Source organism: Tauraco erythrolophus, chromosome Z (genome assembly GCF_009769465.1).
Source record: "Tauraco erythrolophus isolate bTauEry1 chromosome Z, bTauEry1.pri, whole genome shotgun sequence".
NCBI classification, from domain to species: Eukaryota; Metazoa; Chordata; class Aves; order Musophagiformes; family Musophagidae; genus Tauraco; species Tauraco erythrolophus.
Genome location: NC_141496.1, coordinates 31,157,378 through 31,179,103, shown reverse-complemented (window position 1 = coordinate 31,179,103; position 21,726 = coordinate 31,157,378). Strand labels below are relative to the sequence as shown.

At 35.0% G+C, this 21,726-nt stretch overlaps 1 protein-coding gene across 1 annotated transcript in view; it reads left to right on the top strand.

Moving 5' to 3' along the window:
• The window catches only part of TNPO1 (transportin 1), a 69,926-nt gene extending 57,488 nt beyond the window's left edge, over positions 1-12,438 (top strand). The window contains exons 20-24 of the mRNA XM_086628661.1: positions 1,784-1,859; positions 2,652-2,751; positions 4,202-4,276; positions 6,906-7,048; positions 8,948-12,438. Of these exons, the coding sequence (XP_086484787.1) occupies positions 1,784-1,859; positions 2,652-2,751; positions 4,202-4,276; positions 6,906-7,013 (359 nt within the window). The 3' untranslated portion in view covers positions 7,014-7,048; positions 8,948-12,438. The remainder of the gene's footprint in view (positions 1-1,783; positions 1,860-2,651; positions 2,752-4,201; positions 4,277-6,905; positions 7,049-8,947) is intronic.
• Positions 12,439-21,726: the final 9,288 nt, after the last annotated feature.

Here is a 21,726-nt window from a genome sequence, read left to right as displayed (position 1 = left end):
ATTACCTAGTTCTCTGGCATATTCTAGGTACTACTTTTTGAAAACGTAATTTTGGAGCAAATACCTACTTGTTGTGAAACATACCACGGAATAGCATAGCAATATACATTTTCTTTACTCCTGCCCTGACCCGCTTCCTTTGCTCTGATGGATATGTAATACCTGTAACTGAGAGGCATCCAGTACTTAAATGTTTGCTTCCATTGTTGTTAGAGAATTTTTGGAAGCATCCAAACATTGACACGTTTTTGGTTTTTTTTTATTTATTCTCTGAATAGTTACTTTAAATGTGGATGCATAACTGCAAATAAATGTTGAGTGTGGTGTACTTATAAGTTTGTTGTGGGATATTGTGCTGCATGCCACTAGTATGGGCAAGAATAGTAATGTTTTCTGCTTTAGCTTGCTGTGTAATGAGCTATCAAAACACTTTTATGGAAACGTAAGACCTACCTTGAGTAAAAGTAATTCCATAGACAGTAACAAATACATGCCAAAAAGTAGAGCTTCGACAGAGATTACTATTCATTTTACAGACTGTAGCTGGGAGAATTTACAGGTAAAATTTAAAAGTGTATTTTCATTTGAAAGTAGGACTTCAAATGTAGTTTTGTAAATTAGATCTGCTGAAAACAGTGTGAGCTGCAGCTTTCATGCAGTGAGTGTTTCAAACCGCTAGTATATCCCACACCAAACTTTTACTGGAGAAAGCATCATCTGCTTTATTGCATGTTTCATGAAACTGTTCACAAATGCCTGTTAATTAGAGTGTTGCATAGTATGTCCTTGAACATAGGTTTCCTTTCTCTGCTTCATATAGATCTGCTGGATTTTGGTATTATTCATGTATTTTGCTTCAAGTAATCCTGATACATTATTTCCCACCCTCTCCTTTTTCTAAAGATTAATCTTTTGTGAGTTGAGCAAACACCATTAAAACACAAGTGCATCATGATATTTTCTTTAGTCTGGCCCTCAGAACAAAGGACCGAACTACCTAGTCATGTGATGAAGCAATTTTGCTTTTTATGTGTCCTTATGCATTCGTATTAGAAGTCAGGTTCTCATACAACTTCTGTGAGGAGGTCTTTTATGAACAGGAGAAATATTAGGATTAAAGAATCAATTTTCTGCAGTCAGTTGCTGTGAGTTAGCAACCACTTTAAATAAAATTCACTTTAAGATTATGAAGACGACAAATATTTGGTGCTTTTTGAGAAGCATTTTGTCTATGTAGTGTCTTTAGATAGACCACAGTATTTTTCATGTAAAAAGTGTTCATAAATGTATCTTTACTGATAGAGTAGATCTGTTTAAATCTTGAATTCTAAATATTGAAAAAAAAAATGTTTAAAATACTTGATAATAAAACTGAAAATGCTTAATTTCTTTGTATCGGGAGTATCCATAATAGTACATTTGAATAAAAACTTCAGTATGTATGTTAGGTAAATTTACTGTGAGAGGTTACTCTGAAGAGGGCAGAATGACTGCTTGCATCAGAGAGCCTTTGGATTTTTGAATTGTGTTTTTGGTGTTCTCTCATTTACTTCTTTAATTTTTCTTTTACCCTGGAGAGTATACCATGTATGTTGCTGCCTCTTATTTAGGGGGTGGTAATAAACAGCACTGGTGAAATCTTATGTTTATTATCATACACAGATTCTGTTGGTTTCTGTTTCTGAGTTATTTGTTGTTTTTCTTTATTTTTTCTCCTCCCCCCTCATTTGCTCATGTCTTGGTTGGCGTTTGGTGGTGTATAACCGTGATTGCGTTACCTTAGCAATAACAATTGGTCGTCTTGGTTACGTTTGTCCTCAAGAGGTGGCCCCCATGCTACAGCAGTTTATAAGACCCTGGTGTGTATTATTCAATCTTTTTTTTTAATTCATTTTTCTTCACTCTCTTTCTTTCTTCTCTCTATCTCACTTTTAGATATATTTTCAGTTGGTTACAAAATCTCAATCCTTAATCATTGCCAACCATGTGACTAATCTTGTCCTATCAGGTTTGTGAGTTTTTAGTAGCACCGTCATGTATTCTTTATGTTGTGGCTAACGACTAATTTATGCATGGGATAAGATTGTCACATGCTTGCTGTGTTAAAGCTTGACTACGAAAGAGCATTTTAAAATCCACCAGAATGATAATACAATGCATGCAAATACTATAAAGTTTAAACAGTGCCTTACTTTACTTAAAATTCAGTCTGAGGCTTGAATTGCTGTAAGGAATATATGTTTATAGATTCGTTATGTATAAAATAGCTTGCTTGCTGCTGTAAAAATTAAATAACTGTTCTGTAAGTGGTATCTGACATAATTCATACTGTGATAATAGTATATGTTCCGCTTCTAATAATGATAGTTTCTATAAATATTTTAGATACATGTTTCTCTTGTATTTAATGGAATACAGGTCACACTTTTTAACTGCATATAATGCAACAAGAGAACAAGATTCTGGACATGATGCCTAATGGTAATACGCTTCTAAAGACTTTGTGCAACAAGTGTTTTCCTAAGTATTCAAAATAACGTTTCAGATCATCTTATTCGTGTGACTTATTCCATCAAATACTGTCATCTAGTGTTGACTTGATTGAAGAAAAAGTGATAGAGTTAGCTAAGTTTTGCTCTCCAACTTGCCAGGTGCACCTCTCTGCGAAACATAAGAGACAATGAGGAAAAGGATTCAGCGTTCCGTGGGATATGTACCATGATCACAGTCAACCCCAGTGGAGTAGTCCAAGTAAGATACATGAATGGATCTTACCTTCTTTTCTTTACTTATGTGAAGTTTAGTGAAAGCTGTTTGTGGAGTATGAAAAAATTCGGCTTGATGTGATTCCCTGCAGTACATGATGTAGCTTTGGTTTGAGGTCAAGGACACCCAGGTGTTTATATGGCGAATGATAAGTATCATTCTTCAGTAATTATCACCTAGCAAAAGAAAGGAGAAAAGTATTGTTAAATTCAGTTTTTGTCTTATATTAAAAAAGAATACGTAAATAATGAACTTTGATTAAAATAACTATGTTTTGATACTTCTGTCAGGTGGTGGTTAGGATCTGTATGAAAATATAAGGCAAAAGTTGACGTACTTTAACCGATTTTCCAGATGTAACATAGGCTTTTAAAACAAGAAACAGAACAAAATTAGTAACCACCCCTTCATTCTTAAACCTTGGGTAGGGAAGATTCTGTTTCAACTTTGGATATGTTGCTTAAATAGTCAGTGTGACAAGGAACATCCATGTCTTTAAAATAAATGGTACATCTGAAGAATAGAATATGACTTGCTCTTTAGTCTCCATACCTCCAAAGTAAAAGCAGTACCCATATAATAATTTGTAAGAGGAAAATGAAGGTGATTTTCCCTCTTCCCTGCCTGGAATTCTTCTTCCTGAAACATAAGAATTGAGCCTATGTTTTGTTTTGAAATTTTCAATTCATTTCACTTATGCCTTATTCTGTACTTAGCATTTCCCTCTTCTGCTGTCCATTTGTTCTTTCATATAGCTTAAGGGGAGAGGGTAATTATGGACTCTTTTCATTATCCCTCTCTCCTTCTTTGTAGTTGTTATCCTCATTGCCTACTTGAAAACATGTGCATTATTAACTTAACAATGTAAAGAATGGTGGTTTAATGGTGTAGTAGGAGGTAGTGCATGACAGTGGATGAACTAAGTATAGGGATTTTGGGGTGGCTTTATTTTTGAACCTGTATGGTAAACATTCTGTGTGTCCCAGAAAAATATTCTGGCTCTGCTTAAAGAAATAAACCAGATTTTTTTCCCCCTACTGGAAATCCATGAGTGAGGGAGTGTTACGCTGTGAGCTTGAGTTTATTGCTTGTTGTTAAAGTGATTGGTTCTTGACCTTGGTATATGTACTGAAACAATTAACGTTAGACAAGTGTGGTGTGGGAGGGGAGAGTTATGTTTTTTTCTTCAGCTGTGGTTTTATTTAATCAAAACCCTGATTAAACAAAGCTATTCCTACACTCAGCTCTTCCTGTTTCTGAACACTTAGGTGTACAATAACTCATTATTATTGTCTGAATTAACTGGAAAATAAATACGTAAAACCAAAAGCAGTTGTGAATTAGGATTCTGCACGGTTCATAGAATGAACATCAAGCGTTGTTTTCAGATCTATACGTTGAGGTTTCTAACCTACATGATTGTTTAATCTTATAGGACTTTATTTTTTTTTGTGATGCTGTTGCATCGTGGATTAGTCCAAAAGATGATCTCCGAGACATGTTCTGTAAGGTAAGGTTTCAAATATAACAGTATAGCCTAATGGTCGTTGTTTCGGATCCTGTGTTTTTTCCCCTCTTTCTATTTCCACTGTTAGCACTTACTGTATTTGTGGTCATGGAGGCTTCTTTGCAAGGTCATAATTTTTCAGACAAATAAACACAAAAAACTTGACCTTTTTTTAACCTATATTTTTTTATATGCATTTGAGTTATTCCAAATTCATTTTAACAGTATTGAAAAGTTTGCTTGAGACTTATTTGAAGCGATAATCATCCTTAGAGACCTTTTCATAATGTCCAATCTACTACGTTTTCCCTGCATTTGGAAGACCAGGATTTTTATACCATATTTAAGACTTTTTTTCTGGAAAGTGAGATTTATATGGTTCAAGAGGTTTTTTTGCCACAAAGAAGCCTACTTAATTTTGGAGAAATATCTAGAAAATTGCAAATGAAAAATACTCCAGTGGTATCCTGATATGTTTCTCTTACTCCTGCTGAAAATAAATTTTCTGGATTGCTTAATCCTCCTCAAAATCTCTCTTGGATGAGCAAGTATCAAGAAACTAAAGTACAGTTATACTCAAGAACATATCCCTAGACGAAGTGTAAATAGAATTTAAGTGAAAGGACTGTTTACCTTGTGTAAAATAAGCGGAAAAAAACCCACCCAGAATGTGACATATTCTGTTTTGGCAACAGTGGCTTAGATTTTAAAACAAAAAAAGGCGCTTACTCCAGTTTAATGAACAGATGCTGTTACTGTTCAGTAGTGTGACTCTCCTCATAAGTTGTAAAGTGAAATCTGTTTTTAGGAAGGATGTGTGTCAAAAGTTCATGATAATCCTCTTACAGCAAAAACGCAGTATATTCCTAAGTACTTACTAGGATTGTGGGTCAGTATTGGCAATTTTTCTTCAAGTAATGCCATGTGTAAGCATTAGAACAGCAACTAGAATTTTTGTATCCCATCTTTAAGAGCAAAGACGGAAATCTCACTGCCCTAGTTAGCCTCTCAGAGAACTCGTCTCCTTCAAAGGAACATCAGTTCCAGGATATGCACAGCTGTGATTATTCTAGCATCAGCAGAAGGAAACAGCAAATATTTATAAGCTTGAAACAAAGTCCAGGATGCTGTCTGTGATGATTGTCCAAAGCACAGTCACACTGCATGTTTCTGCACTGGTCCTTCTGCATTGAATAATTCCTTCAGGACGTTAGACATCTCTCTTCCAGATTCTTTCCAAGTTATCCCCATGAGATCTAATGCATTCAAACCAGACACAGTGTTTCTTGGTCACTTGACATAAGGACATCCTTTCTTTTCAAAGTGCATTCTTTTCTCCTTTTTGCCATGTAAGGAAGGAGACAAAGCTTTCTTCAAGTGATGGCATGCATGGTTTTTAGATTACATCCTAATGAATACATGATTGCTGTAGTCCAGTTAGATATTTTTCCAACAAAAATTGTGCTTTTCAGGAACAATGGAAAAAAAGTAGATTGTCTAGTATTTCCTTTTTTGTTTTGGTTTGGTTTTTAGCACTAGACCTGAGACAGGAAATAGCACTTCCAAGAGCATGGGTAGATGAACTGCCAGTGGTGAAATCTGACACATACCATAAGAATTTTATCACTTCTTAAGAAAGTAAGGTATCTGAAGACCATAGCTGAAACTCTACTGGAGGATAATATAAGAAGTGTTCCTTTTGTCATACCTGAATATTCCTAGATTTTCAGCAGTTTCTTGATAGCTGGCTAATCTTTCTTCTTGGGTTAGGAAAGAGAGGTGAGCCTGCTTGTGGAAGGTCTCTTTCAAGGATGAAAGCAGTAAGTTAACTGGTGACACTATATAATGTTATTATCAGTACATTCTCTTTAGAATCAGCTCTGCTTGAGAATGTTGTGTTGAGCTTTAGCTCAGTACCATAAGCTTTAATTTTGACATTGCCTTATCTGTGAGGATGTGTTTATGACAGACAGTTCCACAATTCGGTACCACTGAATTTAGAAAAAAAATACAAACTTTAGACTCTCTTGGCAGAATTTGCTATGAGGAAGAACTATTTCATCTGCTTTTGTTCTTTCTAATGTTTGCCTTTTAACCTGCTGTTTTCAGAGCTAACAAACTGAGACCTTTTCGATAGTATCACTTAATGTTCATAGTTTTCAATTAATTTATTACGTTGGAAGGTCCAGACAGAAACCTGTAGATTTTGTATTTTTTTCCTTCTTTCACTGACTTTTGACTGCCACCGTCAAAACACAAAAGACTTTAACAGTTCCTTTTTAGTGATAGTTGTCTTACAGGTTCCATGGGAAAAATAGCTGAAAATTATTCTGAAATGGCCTGACTCTAGGCTGTAAGTCACCTTACTCATTAAAAATGCATATAGATATGCATACACACGCTAATTTGTGTGAGTAGCTATATTCTATATCACCCTTAAAAGAAAAAATGTGACAATTAAGAAAGGCATTACTAGACTTCCATTATTTCTTAGTAGCATTTCAGTATTAAATTGGAGAACTCAAATGGATCAATGTACAGTCCAGCAGTTTGTGGCTTACTGCATATATTGTTAGTAAATCATGTATCCTCTGTTTATTTATTATCTTGACTTGCCCACTCTTATTCGTAGATTCTTCATGGATTTAAAAATCAAGTTGGGGATGAGAACTGGAGGCGTTTCTCTGACCAGTTTCCTCTTCCCTTAAAAGAGCGCCTTGCAGCTTACTATGGAGTTTAACCTCATGCACTGTAGCTGCAGTCCCATAATTAGAGGTAAGCACACAAATCTTCCTTGCTAAACAGAGACGTGTAACAGATTCCTCCTGTTTGCCTTGTATGAGACATAAGTAATTCGTCAGACTAGAATTTTTCAGATATGCTGGATGAGGTATCTTTCCTTCCTGTGAGAAGGGGGAAAAAAGGAATGACAGAATATGTAAATGATGGTAGCTGTAGCAAAAGCAGTTTTCTGACTTATTTTATTTTTGCAGAGTGAGAGAAAGAAAAAGTGAGCATATGATACGCACAGTAGTGTATCAAGATAAAGTTGGGAGTGTATAACAAAGTGCTGGTTCAAGTTTAGTAAGCAAAGTGATGAATGTGATCCTCAAGCCATCATACTAAGGACACAAGTTCTCTTATGTCTCATTAATTGGTAGATGACAGATGTGATCTAAGCAGGAACATTCCTCTAGGATAGGAAAGCAAGTTTGTTAACACACTTTAGCCATTAAAAGTCCAGTATACTCCTAACCACATAATAAGTGATCTTTGCACTGAATAAAGGATGTTATGATAATCTATAACTCTACTGTAACTGTAGAGCTTGATGTTTTGGGGAGGCTGATGTGTTTATTATTGCCATGTTCCATTTTGTGCACCAACTTAGAATTGTTACAGTTCTGTGCAGAGAATGATTCAACTTCAGCAAAGAACAGTGAAAACGCATCCGAGAATATTTATCATAGAATCATAGAATGGTTAGGGTTGGAAGGGACCTCAAAGATCATCTAGTTCCAACCCCCCTGCCATGGGCAGGGAAACCCTCCATTACACCAGCTTGCCCAAAGCCTCATCCAACCTGGCCTTGAACACTTCCAGGGATGGGGCACCTACAGCTTCTCTGGGCAACCTGTTCCAGTGCCTCACCACCCTCTGAGTGAAAAATTTCTTCCTTATATCCAATGTAAATCTCCCCTCTTTCAGTTTAAATCCATTGCCCCTTGTGCTATCACTACACGCCCTTGTAAAAAGTCCCTCCCCAGCTTTCCTGTAGGCCCCCTTTAAGTACTGGAAAGCTGCAATAATAATTTGTATTATTATACGACTGCTTTGTATGGTATCTGTGCACACTGTAGAAAGCTAATTTCCCATGTGTAAAGTAGTGTGATACTATGAAGAGATTATTATACTACCGAAAAAAGAGGGTGAATTACGTTTATTCATTCAGTCTTTATACAAATTTGATATTTGCTGTAGAATTTTTGTACTGAAATTATGAAGTGAATCATGCAATTCTGTTTTGTTGTTGAATGGATAACTGTTTAAAAGTCAGCCTAACATTTTTTCAAAGTCAGTGGCATAAGAAATCCTGTTTGAATCACATTTGGTCTGACCAGTGGATTAAAAATAAACAAATTTCAAACATACACACATTTGTCAATGAGGGCTTTTTAATTCTGACATATGGGTGTTTTCTACTCCTAATGAAGAGGAATCCAAAGTGATAAAATTCACCATTATTATCAGTTTGAGCTGAGGAGACACTATGGCTATCATGTTTAATCCACCTAAAAGTGAAGTTGTTAGGTCAGTAGCAGATACATTTAATATTCTTTCTCAATATCTTAACTGCCTCATAATTTTGTGCTAGAAATGGAAAAGCTTGTTAGAATGTATACAACTACTTTTATCTTAAATCTAAGCTTAGCTACAATAGCGGAGCTGTCAATGTAGCTTTAAAGCAAATACTGTTATTCCAGGAATAATAATTTACCTGCTATAAATGGGCTCTTGTCTTAACAGACTTGAAAGGGAAAATCTAGGCATAAATTCATTTTTAAGGTAAAGGATGGCACCTACTGCTTAAAAAAGGCTCTTTGTTTACACACAGATCTGTCAGTTAACATTCAAGGTAAGATTTAATTATACCTTTATCTTTTCCTTTTACAGGTCCTTCAGTCTGGGAGACTATGAGGGAGCCTCTGCACCCAGGGAAAATGTTACCCTTTACTGGGGGGAAGGGTAAACCAGTAGGGAATACAGTACAATCCCAACCCTACTGGGAGGGGCGGGAGGGAGGTGTTGCCGTCACTGTATTAAGTCGATGTTGGGAAATGTTTTAACATCTGGAGCCTTTGTGGGTGGAAATCTGTCTCCTATTACAACTCTGCACTGGATGTGAAGAAGAAAAAAAAAAAAAAAGAATCTAGTCACAAAACAGCACATTCTGGAATATTGTGGGGAATTGTACCAAAATGAGAACCATATAATTGAACCGTAGGGATACGTAAAGAGGAAAACTATTTTGCGCACAATAAAGGAAACCTAAGAATGGGTGTCACAAACAGTAAAAGGCTTTCTTTTTTCTTTTATGTTTTTTAAGTAAGGGTTTTCTACGTTATTTCATCCTGCTTGATGGGATTCCTAGGTATTTGCATGTTATGAAGAACTACACAAATGAAGTTAGTACAGTTAAAACGCAGCTTGTGTTTGTATTATGAGCAGGCACTTGCGGCGTACAATATAGAAACCCCATCATAAATTAATAAAGGTTAACTTGGACAAAATGAAGCAACCTGCAAGCTGCCAAATGAGTCACTCCTTTCGTTTTTGGGGTAAGGAGAGGGACACTTCAAAGAAAAGCTTGACATCTTAATTTTTACATTAAAAAAAGAATTAAAGTAGTGGATATAATTTTATTATTGTACTTCATTAGATTTAATTTCTAGAGTAAGGCATTATTCTTAACGTGCAGTTTAAGGTTCAGGCATGCATTCTGGCTCATAGTGATCAGAAGTAATTTAAATTAGTGGGAAAGTAGCATGCTTGCATCACATAGAGTGAAATTGGTATACATTTACCTATGTTGCGCCAGTTTTGTGTTGCAGTTTACCAATTCAATATAGCCCTGCAGTTAAAATTCCTTTTTAAGATTCTGTGGATTTATAGATATAAAGTACTGTAGTTAACAATTAGGCCTTGAAATACCTTTTTAGGATCTGTTAAGAATAAGATTGATATTGTATTGTGTGTAACCTGCACAATGTGGAAAGCTGATATAGCTGTGCAAAATATTTGCCTCTGTGCTGTCAGTGTGATGTGCTTTCTGCATGGTTATATACTAGTGATTTTATCAGAATCTCTAAAAATGAGTTACATGGTAAGACCCGTTAAAGGCTGCATAAATGTTAGTTGGCACGTAAAGACAATTGTAGAAGTCGATGACATGATTGCTATATTTGTGTTTATTCCCACTCAACATATTACCTTCTACGCTTTCTTTTCGTTCAAAGCATGATCTTGAGGAGATGTTTAAGTTAATGGATGTAATGCAGGGTATCTACACTGTATCGGCGCATGTTGGTGGCCCTTTGTGATGTAGTAAATGCACAAGGGTGCAAGTTTAAAGCTACGGAGTGAAAGTTGGTTTGGATCCTCTTCATTTCATTTGTTTAGCTTTTCTGTTGTGTTTTTTTTTCTCTACTTACATGTATTCCTGTGAATAAATCCTTGTTAAGTTAACCCTTTACTTTTCCTTCCATGTGTATTTTCTTATGTACTGTGAATGTGAAATCCTAACTGGTACACTTGATCTTGTGTCCATCTGAAAGTGGCAAGTCTTTAATAATTTAGATTGCCTAAAGAGTATCCCATGATGATAAAGGAAAATGGAGAGATTTTTAACTCTGCTGGTCAGAGGTGAAGCCACACCTTTCCATTTTTCAAGTGCTGCATAATTAATCTGCAAAACAAAGTTAAGCCATAACAGCCTTTTTGTAGATTTAGTTTCTCACCTTTGCATTGCAGAATGGATACTGGATAACAGTTTTTTGGGGTTTTTCTTGTTTGGTTGTGTTTTTTTTTTTTTTTTAAGAACTTGCTCTTCTTTGCATGGTTCTGTTCTTTGACTGTTGAATGATTTAGCCATTGCACTGAAGTTTGAGCTGTGTGAGTGTGAACTTAGAAATGCTGTTTAAAGAGTTGTGATTTTTTTTTTTTGACAATGCATGACAGTGTGCATGTTTTATATGCCCCCCCTCTTTATTTTGGCTTTGCAAATTTTAATGGATTATACCTGAAGAATAATTTGAACACGTACTGTATAAAATACATTCAGTAATGCTAATACATTGTGTTGATTCAATTTGGTCAAAATTGCATGTGATAACTTGCTTTCAAATTACATTGCTTTTATAGCAAATACAAAATTCCTTCTTAACTAATAACTGTGAATTAAATTAGTAATAGTCACTAAAAACACTTTAAAAGCAAATTCTGGAAGAAAAAAAAAAAACAACCAACCTTTAAAATTTAGCAAGGTGGGATATTATTTTAGACCCAAACTTGCTTTAATTTTGAGTGTGTTTGAACATTAGGTAAGAGTTTCAGAGAAATGACATTAAAAAATTTCTAGAATAGAAAACCTACCCAAATAATACTGTAGCATAACTGCTAGAATCTGAGTTTAACTAAACTTCCTAAATTTCAGAAAGCCCCTTTAACCAAATAAAACCACTCCACCTCACTTTGAATTAGGTTAGGATGCCACTTTTGTACAGAGGTATTTTAATAGGTAGTTGTACAGATGTGAACTGATCTGATAAAACAGCAAGGAAAATAATTGAAATAAGGCAGAAATAAACAGTACTGACAAAGTAGTCTTTTGCATCAGTAAGTTATCTCATGGTATATTTTAAAGCAAGTAAACCATATTCCTAATGCATAATGTAACACAGAGATTTGCAGAAGCTCTTTAGGGTATAATGTGAGGTAAGAAAAGTTCTGAATCACCATTAATAATCAACAATAATCAATTACTGCATCATGGGATATGTAAAAAGCATCTTAATTCTTGTGGTGTAGTCTTGACAGTTCTTGAATGTTGACTGAATGTTTATACTGGTAGAATTGTGAGTTTGTCTTTGTTACATTCCAGTGTTTCTGCCTCTTGGCATGCTAAAAGCACGGCTTACTTCATTTGCTCCTTACACACTGAATAAAGTGCTGTTAGTGTGCTAAACTACAGAAATAGCCGCTGCTGAGTAATGGTGTAGATTTTCTACTTGAATATTTTTGTCGTAGGAACCTCAGGAGGTCAGTGTTTACTGGTTTTATATATGCCTTTTTCCTGTTTTGAGTTTCCCTTTTTGAAGGATTCTGAGAGTGAACAAAAGCTGCTGATCAACCTAAGTTGGTAACAGAAAGTGTATTTAAAATCCTTATAAATGCATCTTTTTGGCAGTTCTAAATTGCTGTTAAATTAGTCTTAAGAGAAGTTCGATACTAAATTTTTTTCATTACATATTCAGGAAACAGTTCGTTTCATTTAGAGAAAAAGATTAGAATAGTTCATTATTTTAACCAGTGCAAGCAAAAATAATCAATTTTGTAATTTTTTTCCAAAGCTTAATTATTTTCTAAATCAGTGAATATGTATATATTTAAATTGTAATAAGCTAATTCTTATGCTTTAGTTTATTGCTCCTTAAAGCTTGTACTCAAAAGATCACTTTTAGAAGAATGAGTTTAAAATTTATAATCATTATAATTTTTAAAAGTTATGGAGTAGCATAAATTTTGTAACTAACGATACTGATACACACTGTGATTTTATTTTTTTTGTTAGGAATTTTATGTAAGCATCAATCTTAATTACTTAAACTGCATATATTGTATAATAGTAAAATGTATATTTTAAAACTTCAAGTGGCTTTCCTCAAGTGAAACTCATTGCTACTTAGAAATATTCAAATACTAGCTTTATCTCAGGTGAATACTCTTGTACCCTTTTTGTTCAGAACACATGCTAATAAAAATGTGTCTTAATTATATCACTTTATGTATTTCATTTAGGCAGCTCCTCTGTCTTAAACTTACTCTAAATTAACCTTCTACTGTGGGATAACAATGACTTTTGCTTCACCTATTTATTCATATTGAATGTATTAACAGATAAGGTGCAAAAACATTCTTCCCTTGAGGAGAATGCATCCATATTCAAACAACTGAAATATTTCTTGAAAAATGCTTTAAATGCAACATTATATTGGAAATTGTTTGTTTCAGATTTTGTCATGGAAAGAAGTTGCAACTTAACACTAACTGCTTCAATACTATATTTCATGGGGATGATAGATGCATAAAGCTTCTATATAGGGTCTAAAGAGTAACTTTTTGTCTTAGATAAAGGTTAAGCTCTACAGTGAAATGGCAAAACATCCTGCAGTTGTCTCAGATAGACGTTGGTGTAGTTTGCATACGTATTTGTTATATATTACATAAGTGTTTCCAGTAACCTCATCTTGATTAAATAAAGCTTGATCAGTAGCTGTGTATTTCACTCACCTGTGCATTCTCCAGAATGACTTGCCTCCATCAGTCCTCTAGGTATTCTTCTACAATAGAAACTGGTTTTTGTCTGCCACTGGTGCTTGCTCTTTGCACTTAATGGTTGGAGCAAGCCAGTTTTAGATCATTTTAAACGGGGAAAACTAAGGCGAGTACTGTTGTTGCTTGCCTTGTAGAGTATATTCTGCTAAAATAATACGGATACATACTCACTTGAATGTACTTACATGAGGGAAGTTTAAAATGGCTCTATAAAATGAATCCCTGTGTGGTGTTACAGTATACTTTAAGTAAGCCAAATCCACATCTTGAAGAATTCAGCGCTTACAGTATAGTATCATTTTTCTATAAGCTGGTTCTGTTGTGCTACTTTCGCCTTAGATATCTATTTCCTTACTTTGGGTGAGCAACAAAATTGAGAAGGCCTGGGTGTTTTTTGCGAGGACAGCGTTTAGGAAGAAGGACTGGTATAAGCAGCTTCATTTGGCTGTTGAAATCTCCAGTATAATATCACCTTTTTTCGTGGGAAGAGATAGGTAGTCATTGAACATTGCCTGACTTACTAATGCTAGACACTTCTAAAATTTTAAATTGAATGAAATATACAAAATAATTTAAAATGAAAGATGACTGAATCTTTCTGCTGACAACTTAGGTTGTATGAGTTTTTTGCTTGAAAGCTTTAAATCTGATGTTTCTGTATCTGCCACAATGTTGGAATGTTTCCTTCAAACATATCCTCCTGCAACCTTTCAAACTGTACTAAATTGAGTGACATTTCTTGAAGTCTGCCTATGTGCTAACAGAACTTCATTTTAAATAGAATATGGTTTTAATTTTTGATAAGCTGCTGAATTTTAAAGAGTTTTTGGGGCCACCAAATATTTTGGATCATGCAGAGAATATATATTGTACTGTAGTAATTTTGTATTTACATTTGTATGATGTGACATAATAGATGTGAATGTTAATCACTGCTTGACTATGTTAATAAAGTTGTTTAAATATAGATGTTGCATTCCAATTTTTAATGAAAGATTAAAATTTCATGTTCCATTTAAGTTTTGCCTGACCCAGTAGTGCACTCTTCTGGTTCACACATGTAAGTTCTAGAGTCTCTTAAATAAGGATTTTCATTTTATCTGAAAGAAAATTATCTTTGGATAAGTTAAGGTCAGTTCAATTTAGATGCTTCATGCTGCTTGAAGGCAGATTGATGCAGAAGTAGGAGGTTTACGTGGACTGAAATTAACACGTGTAGGATGACAACAGGTAACTGCTTTACTAGTGAAAAATGGTACATTGACTGTATTTTTGTTTGAAACAGCTGTTGCTTGTTAAGTCTAAACAATTGGGAAAGCAAAAAAAATATCATTGCTTGTGCCATCAATAATGTGAATTAAAAAAGTATTAAACTAGAAATAAATTAAAATTATTCAAGACTTGGAACCAAAACTTGCAGTGGCCTTAGTCTAATTTTATCTAGCTTTTATGGGACCATGAACTATTTCAAGAGGTGTCCTTCCGTTTATATAACTTTCTGATACAGGAATCTCTAAAATGAAAGTATGAAACTAACAGTAGTAGCTCTCTGGACAGAATTCACCCATGTTGATTTAAACATTTTTTTGTTCACTTCCAATATTTAACAGTTGGTCAACACCATGTAGACAATTTAGACAATTACTTATGTCTAGCGCAGACAGCTTCTATAGTGTAAGGATTAAATTCAATAAAATGCATTTTTATAACTACTTACTATAATAAAATTTATAGTAGAAATTAATTGCTGCATACACTAGCTGAAAAGTTTGCTTAACGAAGGACTTCAATTTCTGCCTCCAACAAGAGAAGGCTGTGGAATAGCTGTTGTCAGCAACATGGGTGTCTAGATACCAAGTTTTGATCAGCAGAGAGGTCAGTTCCTGTTGGCTGAGTGCACCGGGGGCTCTGTGGGAGAGGGTGGGGGGAAGTTTTGTTTGCTTTCAAATAGCCCTCCCCATTCCCCTTATGTTGCAGCGTACCTATGACAGAACATCCAGCCGTCAGTCAGATGTTTTGTTCAAGTCTCCTACTATCAGCTTAGAGTCTGATCTTAAAGCTATGGCCTCTAATTTCGAGTCTGAGGTTAATTACTACCTGTATATACAAACAAATGAGTAAGTGCTAGCATCTTGAGTAAGTGAAATGAATGTTATAACTAAGTTTGTGGTCAGACTGCAACAGTGCAAAGGATTGTACTTTCAAGGTAGGTCATGCAGTTTCTTATGGGGAAGAAAAAAAAAACAATTACATCTCATTTAAAGATGTACTTGAAAGAAAGCATTTCAGTAGGAATATTGTTTGTATAAAATAATTTATGTGTTAAGTGCTTACAGAGTAGATGTTAGCAGCTTTGTTATCCCAGAATGACTCAAAATGAAACATACTGCTTATATAAACTATTAATCTGTAAAGTGCATTTTTTCAGAGGTGTTTACACTTGTTTTGCATAAAACGAGTAGTATATACCATCAAAACTCCCCAAAAGACACCCAAATGTTGTTAATCTGAATAGTAGCGGACTTAAAATGAGGTTGTTTCCAATAATCAGTCCACTTCTTAAGGGAAACATGCAATTATGCTGCACATGTGTTAATGCATTTATGCGTAAATGATGGCATATAAGGAATTATTTTCTAATTGTAGTTTTTCAGGGGGTTTTGTGACACCAGTTCTTTTTTGCCAGACTTTCATTTGAATAACAACAGTGAAAATTGAGGTATTTATTTTGTAGCTTCAGATATAAATCATTTTTGTCAAATCTGAATTTATATTTAAAATATGGAAACAAAACATTTTTACCCATTTTTCCTTTTCTTATTGCCCTTTGGCAAAATGGATAGTCATAGATTTCCTCTGTTAAGAATACAGGGAAACTGTAAAGTCTTCCAATGTTTCCAGCATGGAGGTTAATTTCAATGTGTAACTACTGCAGTTATTACTATAACTGATATCAGTATTTTTTAATTTTCTATTATTTCTCTATATGCAGGGCATATTCAATTTGCAGTTTACTCAAGCTGTCTTTCAGCTTTACATTCATGTTGACTTGTTGAGGGGATTCTGTGGCTTGCAGATACAGAAACTGAAGGGTTCCGTGGTTTGAAAACAAAGATAGTGAATGAGACCTTAAAAAAAATGAAAGAGATATTTGCTTTAAAACTTAACGCAAAAAAAAACAAAACAAAACAAAAAAAACCACACCATGCAAACTGTTTTACAAATAAATTCTGAGGTGGTATTTTTCTTCCCAAAACTGCATCTTGACACAAGGCATCTTTCAGTGTCTTTAACTTAATCATTACCTCAAAAACAAATTCTGAGTCATCTTGTGTGGTGGGTTTTTCTTCCTCTTAACACATTGATGGTCACTGTGTTACCTGTACATTTTTCATTCTGAAATGTACATGCTCAAATAAACATTTTGGAACCATGTCCAAAATAACCCCAGACATGTAAATACATGCAACTTCTCCTTTTAGCTTTGGAAGAACAGATGAATCAGATGACAAAGTAAGAATTCAAGTATTCATTTTCTTTAATTCCTTATGTAACTTAGCACATGGGAGTAAGATAGTTGCATCATTTTCTCTAGTACTTTGCCATAGGAAGATGTAGCTAACTTCAGTTTTGCTTATCCCCATCCTCCTTATTGAAGGCCTTACACACCAAAACTGTTGGTGTCTTTGGGCCAAAACCAGATGGAAGCTAGCTGGAATCTCAGACCACAGCTCTCGTTTGTTGCAAGCATTCACTCTCTGTGTAACTCTTCCTCAGTCCATAAAATGGCAGTGTTTAAACAGAGGGTTGTTGGGCAAATAATTGCCCAAGACAGCAACTTAAAAGTTTAGGTTGTCTAATTAAAAGGCATAGGCATCTTGGCTACTTTTATTTATTTAAAAAAAAAAAAAAACAACAAACAAAACACACCACCTCAGTATCTTAATTTCAAATTTGGCAGAAATAACGGGATGTTACTCCATGTCTGTGGAGAGAGGAGTTCCTCTAAATCATTACTCATACGAGTCTACGCATCCTCATAAGCATTTAGGATTTAAGAGTTTTATCAAAGTAATAACGACACGATGAAGTTCACGTCTGATTTCCAGCCACTCAAGCTGGTGGCTGCTGTTAGTAAGTATTAGCCTGTATATCCATGGATGTGGTGAAGAATCAAAGGTAAGAATTATTTTCATATAGCATGACTTCTGCCCAAATGCAATCCATTCACTGCCTATCCTGTTCATACTGCCATTCTGATCTTTGATGTGCAATCCTAATTAAGTACATGTATAACCAAGTTATTTTCTCTCTTTCACAATATTTCAAATAGCTGTTTATTACCTAGGCAGCTAAAAAAATCTGTCCAGACTGACATCTTTCTTTTTCATTATTTCATTTACTATCTTTTCATAAACTCATTCCCAAGCCTCTGCACTTCCTTCTTTTTAGTATAGTAATAATTATAAGCTGTATTTGCCTTAATTAAGAACACAAGCACAGTTTATTTCACTATGCTGTACGAAGAATACTTTCTTGAGATACCATGTAATCTTACTAGTTTAGCTTCAGACCCTACCACCAGTTACCTATTCTGTTTCTGTTGTATATTATAACCAGAGTGGAGAAGATTTTTTTGATCTGGACACCACATCTTGCTTGTGTGGTAGGTACTGTGGAGCTCTTTGGTACTACATGCAGTTATATAATCAGCTTGCTCTTCTAAATGCTTCAGGTTTCTTTGCTTTCCATTGACTTAAAAATGCTTTAAATACTTCCATCTTTTTTTCATTTAGGTTACTTTTACTAGTTGACTGCAAATAAGAAGCTGCTCCAAGTTCCTTGATTGACATATTTGCAGGTAAGTGCTTAGAACGTGTATGCAGCGTCAAATATATTGATACATGAACAGTATAAATTCAGCTAACCACTGAATGTATTCTTGACAGTATTACAGCATAAGAATTTATCGTGTTTTTTGCCCACCTTACATAAAATATAGATGAAAAAAACTCAGTATGATGTTTCTGAAGTAATGCACCTCCTGAATGTATTAGAAATCTCCCAGAATTTTTCATGCAGGGCTGACGTGTGACTAGAAGTCAAAATAGAATCTACAACCACTAAACTACTCCAGTTTGTCATTAGTAAAGTTCACTAATGCTTTCTGATTCTTGTGTTTGATTGAAGGTTGATTTGATGAAACACGCTTTTGGCAGCAACAGAGCAGAAGCGTAATAAAGGTGGAGTATTGACACTAAGTGACTCACTGTGAAGCAATGCTGTTGGGTTTATCATTTAAGTAATTGAAGTAATGAACGGGATGCAATCAGGCTTGATGACTAGATCAATAGAATTGTACATTTAAGTATACAGTAAGTCAGATGATGCAGCCTAATGGAATACATCATTCCAGGGATGTTGAAAACAGTATCATTAAAACTAGCTATGAATCTTCAACAGAATCCAGAAATAATTACTAGCTTTGAAAGAGCTTCGAAGAGGTGTTGCACCAAGTTGAAAAAAATTCAGTTGTTCTCTTGCTGTAATACATGTGGCTATCTATAACTCTGTGCATAAGTATTTTTGCTTATCTTAAACTCAGAAAAGATTTTAGAACCGTTCATCCTACCCAGAAGTGTAATGTAGGCTGTAACCTCACCAGTGATCTCTCATCAGACCACAGTCCGCACGTATTTTAGAAAAGGCCTAGCCTGCCTTATGATTGTGTTGGAGAATTCCCAATACCCTTGGAATAAATTATTTCAAGTTAGCTGTATTTTGCTAACTTTATAATTTCTTTATCCTAGCCAGATTTTTTTCCTAAGCTTTTCCAGCTTTAACTTCTATCTATGGGATTTCATTACACTTCTTGTACAAAAAGGCTGCAATAAATGTCTAGTCGTGAAGGTAATGTGTAGGTCATAAGCAAGTGAATTATTAAGCTTCTGGGTAATGTATGCAGGTATTCAGGTACAATTGCTTGATTAGAACATAATCCTGGTGGTTTTTAAATCCTACAAAGTAACCTGACAGTACTTACCAAAATTAAATAACTCTTGAAAGGAAGCTAACAATTCACTCTGTCTTCCTTTTCCCCATGTTTTGCTCTCCACCACATTGGTAAACAACTCTGGCTTTTTATATCTCCTTCTGGTGCTTAGAATCTTTAGAACATACCTCAATTGGCAATATGAATTCCTGTTTACCTATCAAGATTCTCTATGTAGTTATTTAACAAGGATAGTAAAGAAAGAAAAAGCATTTTTTAAGGCACGACCTCAATCTAGTATAGGAAATATATATCTGGTATACAAAATGGCTTCACCTCAATCTGTTTCTTCAGGTTCTCTAAATCAGTTTCTTACTCATTTTTAATTTATAAAAGAGCTTTAAATATCAACTGACTTTTGGCAGTTCATTATGACATTAAGTTATATCATAATCTGAATTATTTTGGGGAATTATTTGGATTCTTTATTCTTTTTCCCATCTTAAAGTATTAGCACATTCAGTGTAGGTTCCTTTATCAAGGGTTTTACTAATAACTGAATACAGTTATTTCACCCAGAATTCATAATCCATTTTCAACTGGCTTAGACCAAAGGCAAATTAACTTCATTACTGTAGGTAAAAATATAATATGCAATCTTTACTTTTCAATGACACTAATGTCCGTAGTCTAGAGGCACTGTAACTTCAGTATCGTATTTGACAAGTTCTTTCAAGTAACAACTTAGTGTATACCACGCCACATCTCAGATGATCTGCACCTTTTAAAAGAACTGATTGTTGAAAACAAGTTAACATTAACACTTAAAAAACCAGAAGCTGGAAATATGGGAGAATGGGTAAACTGAGATGTAGAGAGCAAACTGTGGAATCAGGAATACTTTTCTGAGAGGGAAACTCTGAGCTAAATACCTCCTTTCACATGTGTGCAACGCACATTCATATCAATAGCATCCTTTTTCAAAAATTGGAATTACATTAATGAAATATAACCATTAACTGGTATCGCCAAGACGTCTGCTTAGTTCTTCATACCCTTCCTGTAAGGCTTGTTGTTGCAGTTCTTTAGCATTACACTTGTGTAGATGGCAAAAATGGGAAAGGAATTGCTTTTTTTAACTCACTGAAAAATTGGTAATCTAGAAAACTTTGCATCTTCCATGAAAGCTGCTGAAAATATGCAATGGAATATTTGTATTATACAGACTCACTGTCTAGTTATGGCTGTCAAAATAATGTTCCTTTCTGTCCACTCCCATTACGATAGGAGAACAAAAGAACAATTGTACTGGGACAAGCAGTCTACCTAACCCAATATCCTGTCCTTGGCAGCCAATACCTAGGGAAAAGGAAAAAAGTACTGTAAATGATACTATTGCAAAGTATTCTCACAGGTTTCACTAACTTGCAGATCAGGGACTTCCAGAATAAGTGATACTGTCTTTGTATTCAGCAATCCATTATGGATTTCTCTGTCTAGAGAAACCTAGAAACTTTGTCAAGTTTCCCTTCCTTCTAGCTTGACTGAATTTTGTTCTTTCATTAACACATATTTTCCAATTTTAACTTGTCTCTTCTCTTCTTACTCATGTGTTCTCAACCATCTCTTTTCCAGCCTGAAGAATTCTAGTTTACTTGGTGGATGTTAGTTCCCATATCTTGGATTATTTTCTGTTGCTTTTATCTCAGTCTTCTGAGGTTTGTTTGTGGTGTTGAGTTTCTTAGTGAGGGGGTGGGAGGTGGTTTGTCAAGATACGGGTTACCAATACTGTGTACAGCATTCATAGCGCAGATGCCCCCACACACAGATTTACACACTGGATGAGGGTCTCTGTTCCTTTCATACTATGTCTAAAAATTTGGTTTGAATATGAGCATGAATTTCTGCATTTAAGTACTGTAATTAGCTGGTCTCATAACCTCAAGATCTCATGTGAGTGTAGCTCACCTTCTGGAATGACCTTAATAAACTGGCTGAATGTTGACCCGGCGCATAAAATAGCCAACCTAGCACATAAAATCACCTCCCCGTCACACCTCCTTATGCTCCTTTACACTGAATTTTAAATTCAAATGCGACATACTGAGCGCTGATACCTGCTAATACCTGCTGCTGGGTATTGTGCGAGAACCATGACTGAAAAACTATAGAAATACTGACTGGATATTGCCATGGCACTGGCACAGTATGCAGACTGATTCTTCAGTCATGCTTACTACAGCAGCACATAAGACAAGGTAATCAGTAATCTAGGATGTTCCTATCCAGGCCAGTCTCCAAAGAAGAAGCATGCATAACAGGACTGTAGTAAGGATTTTTCATTTTG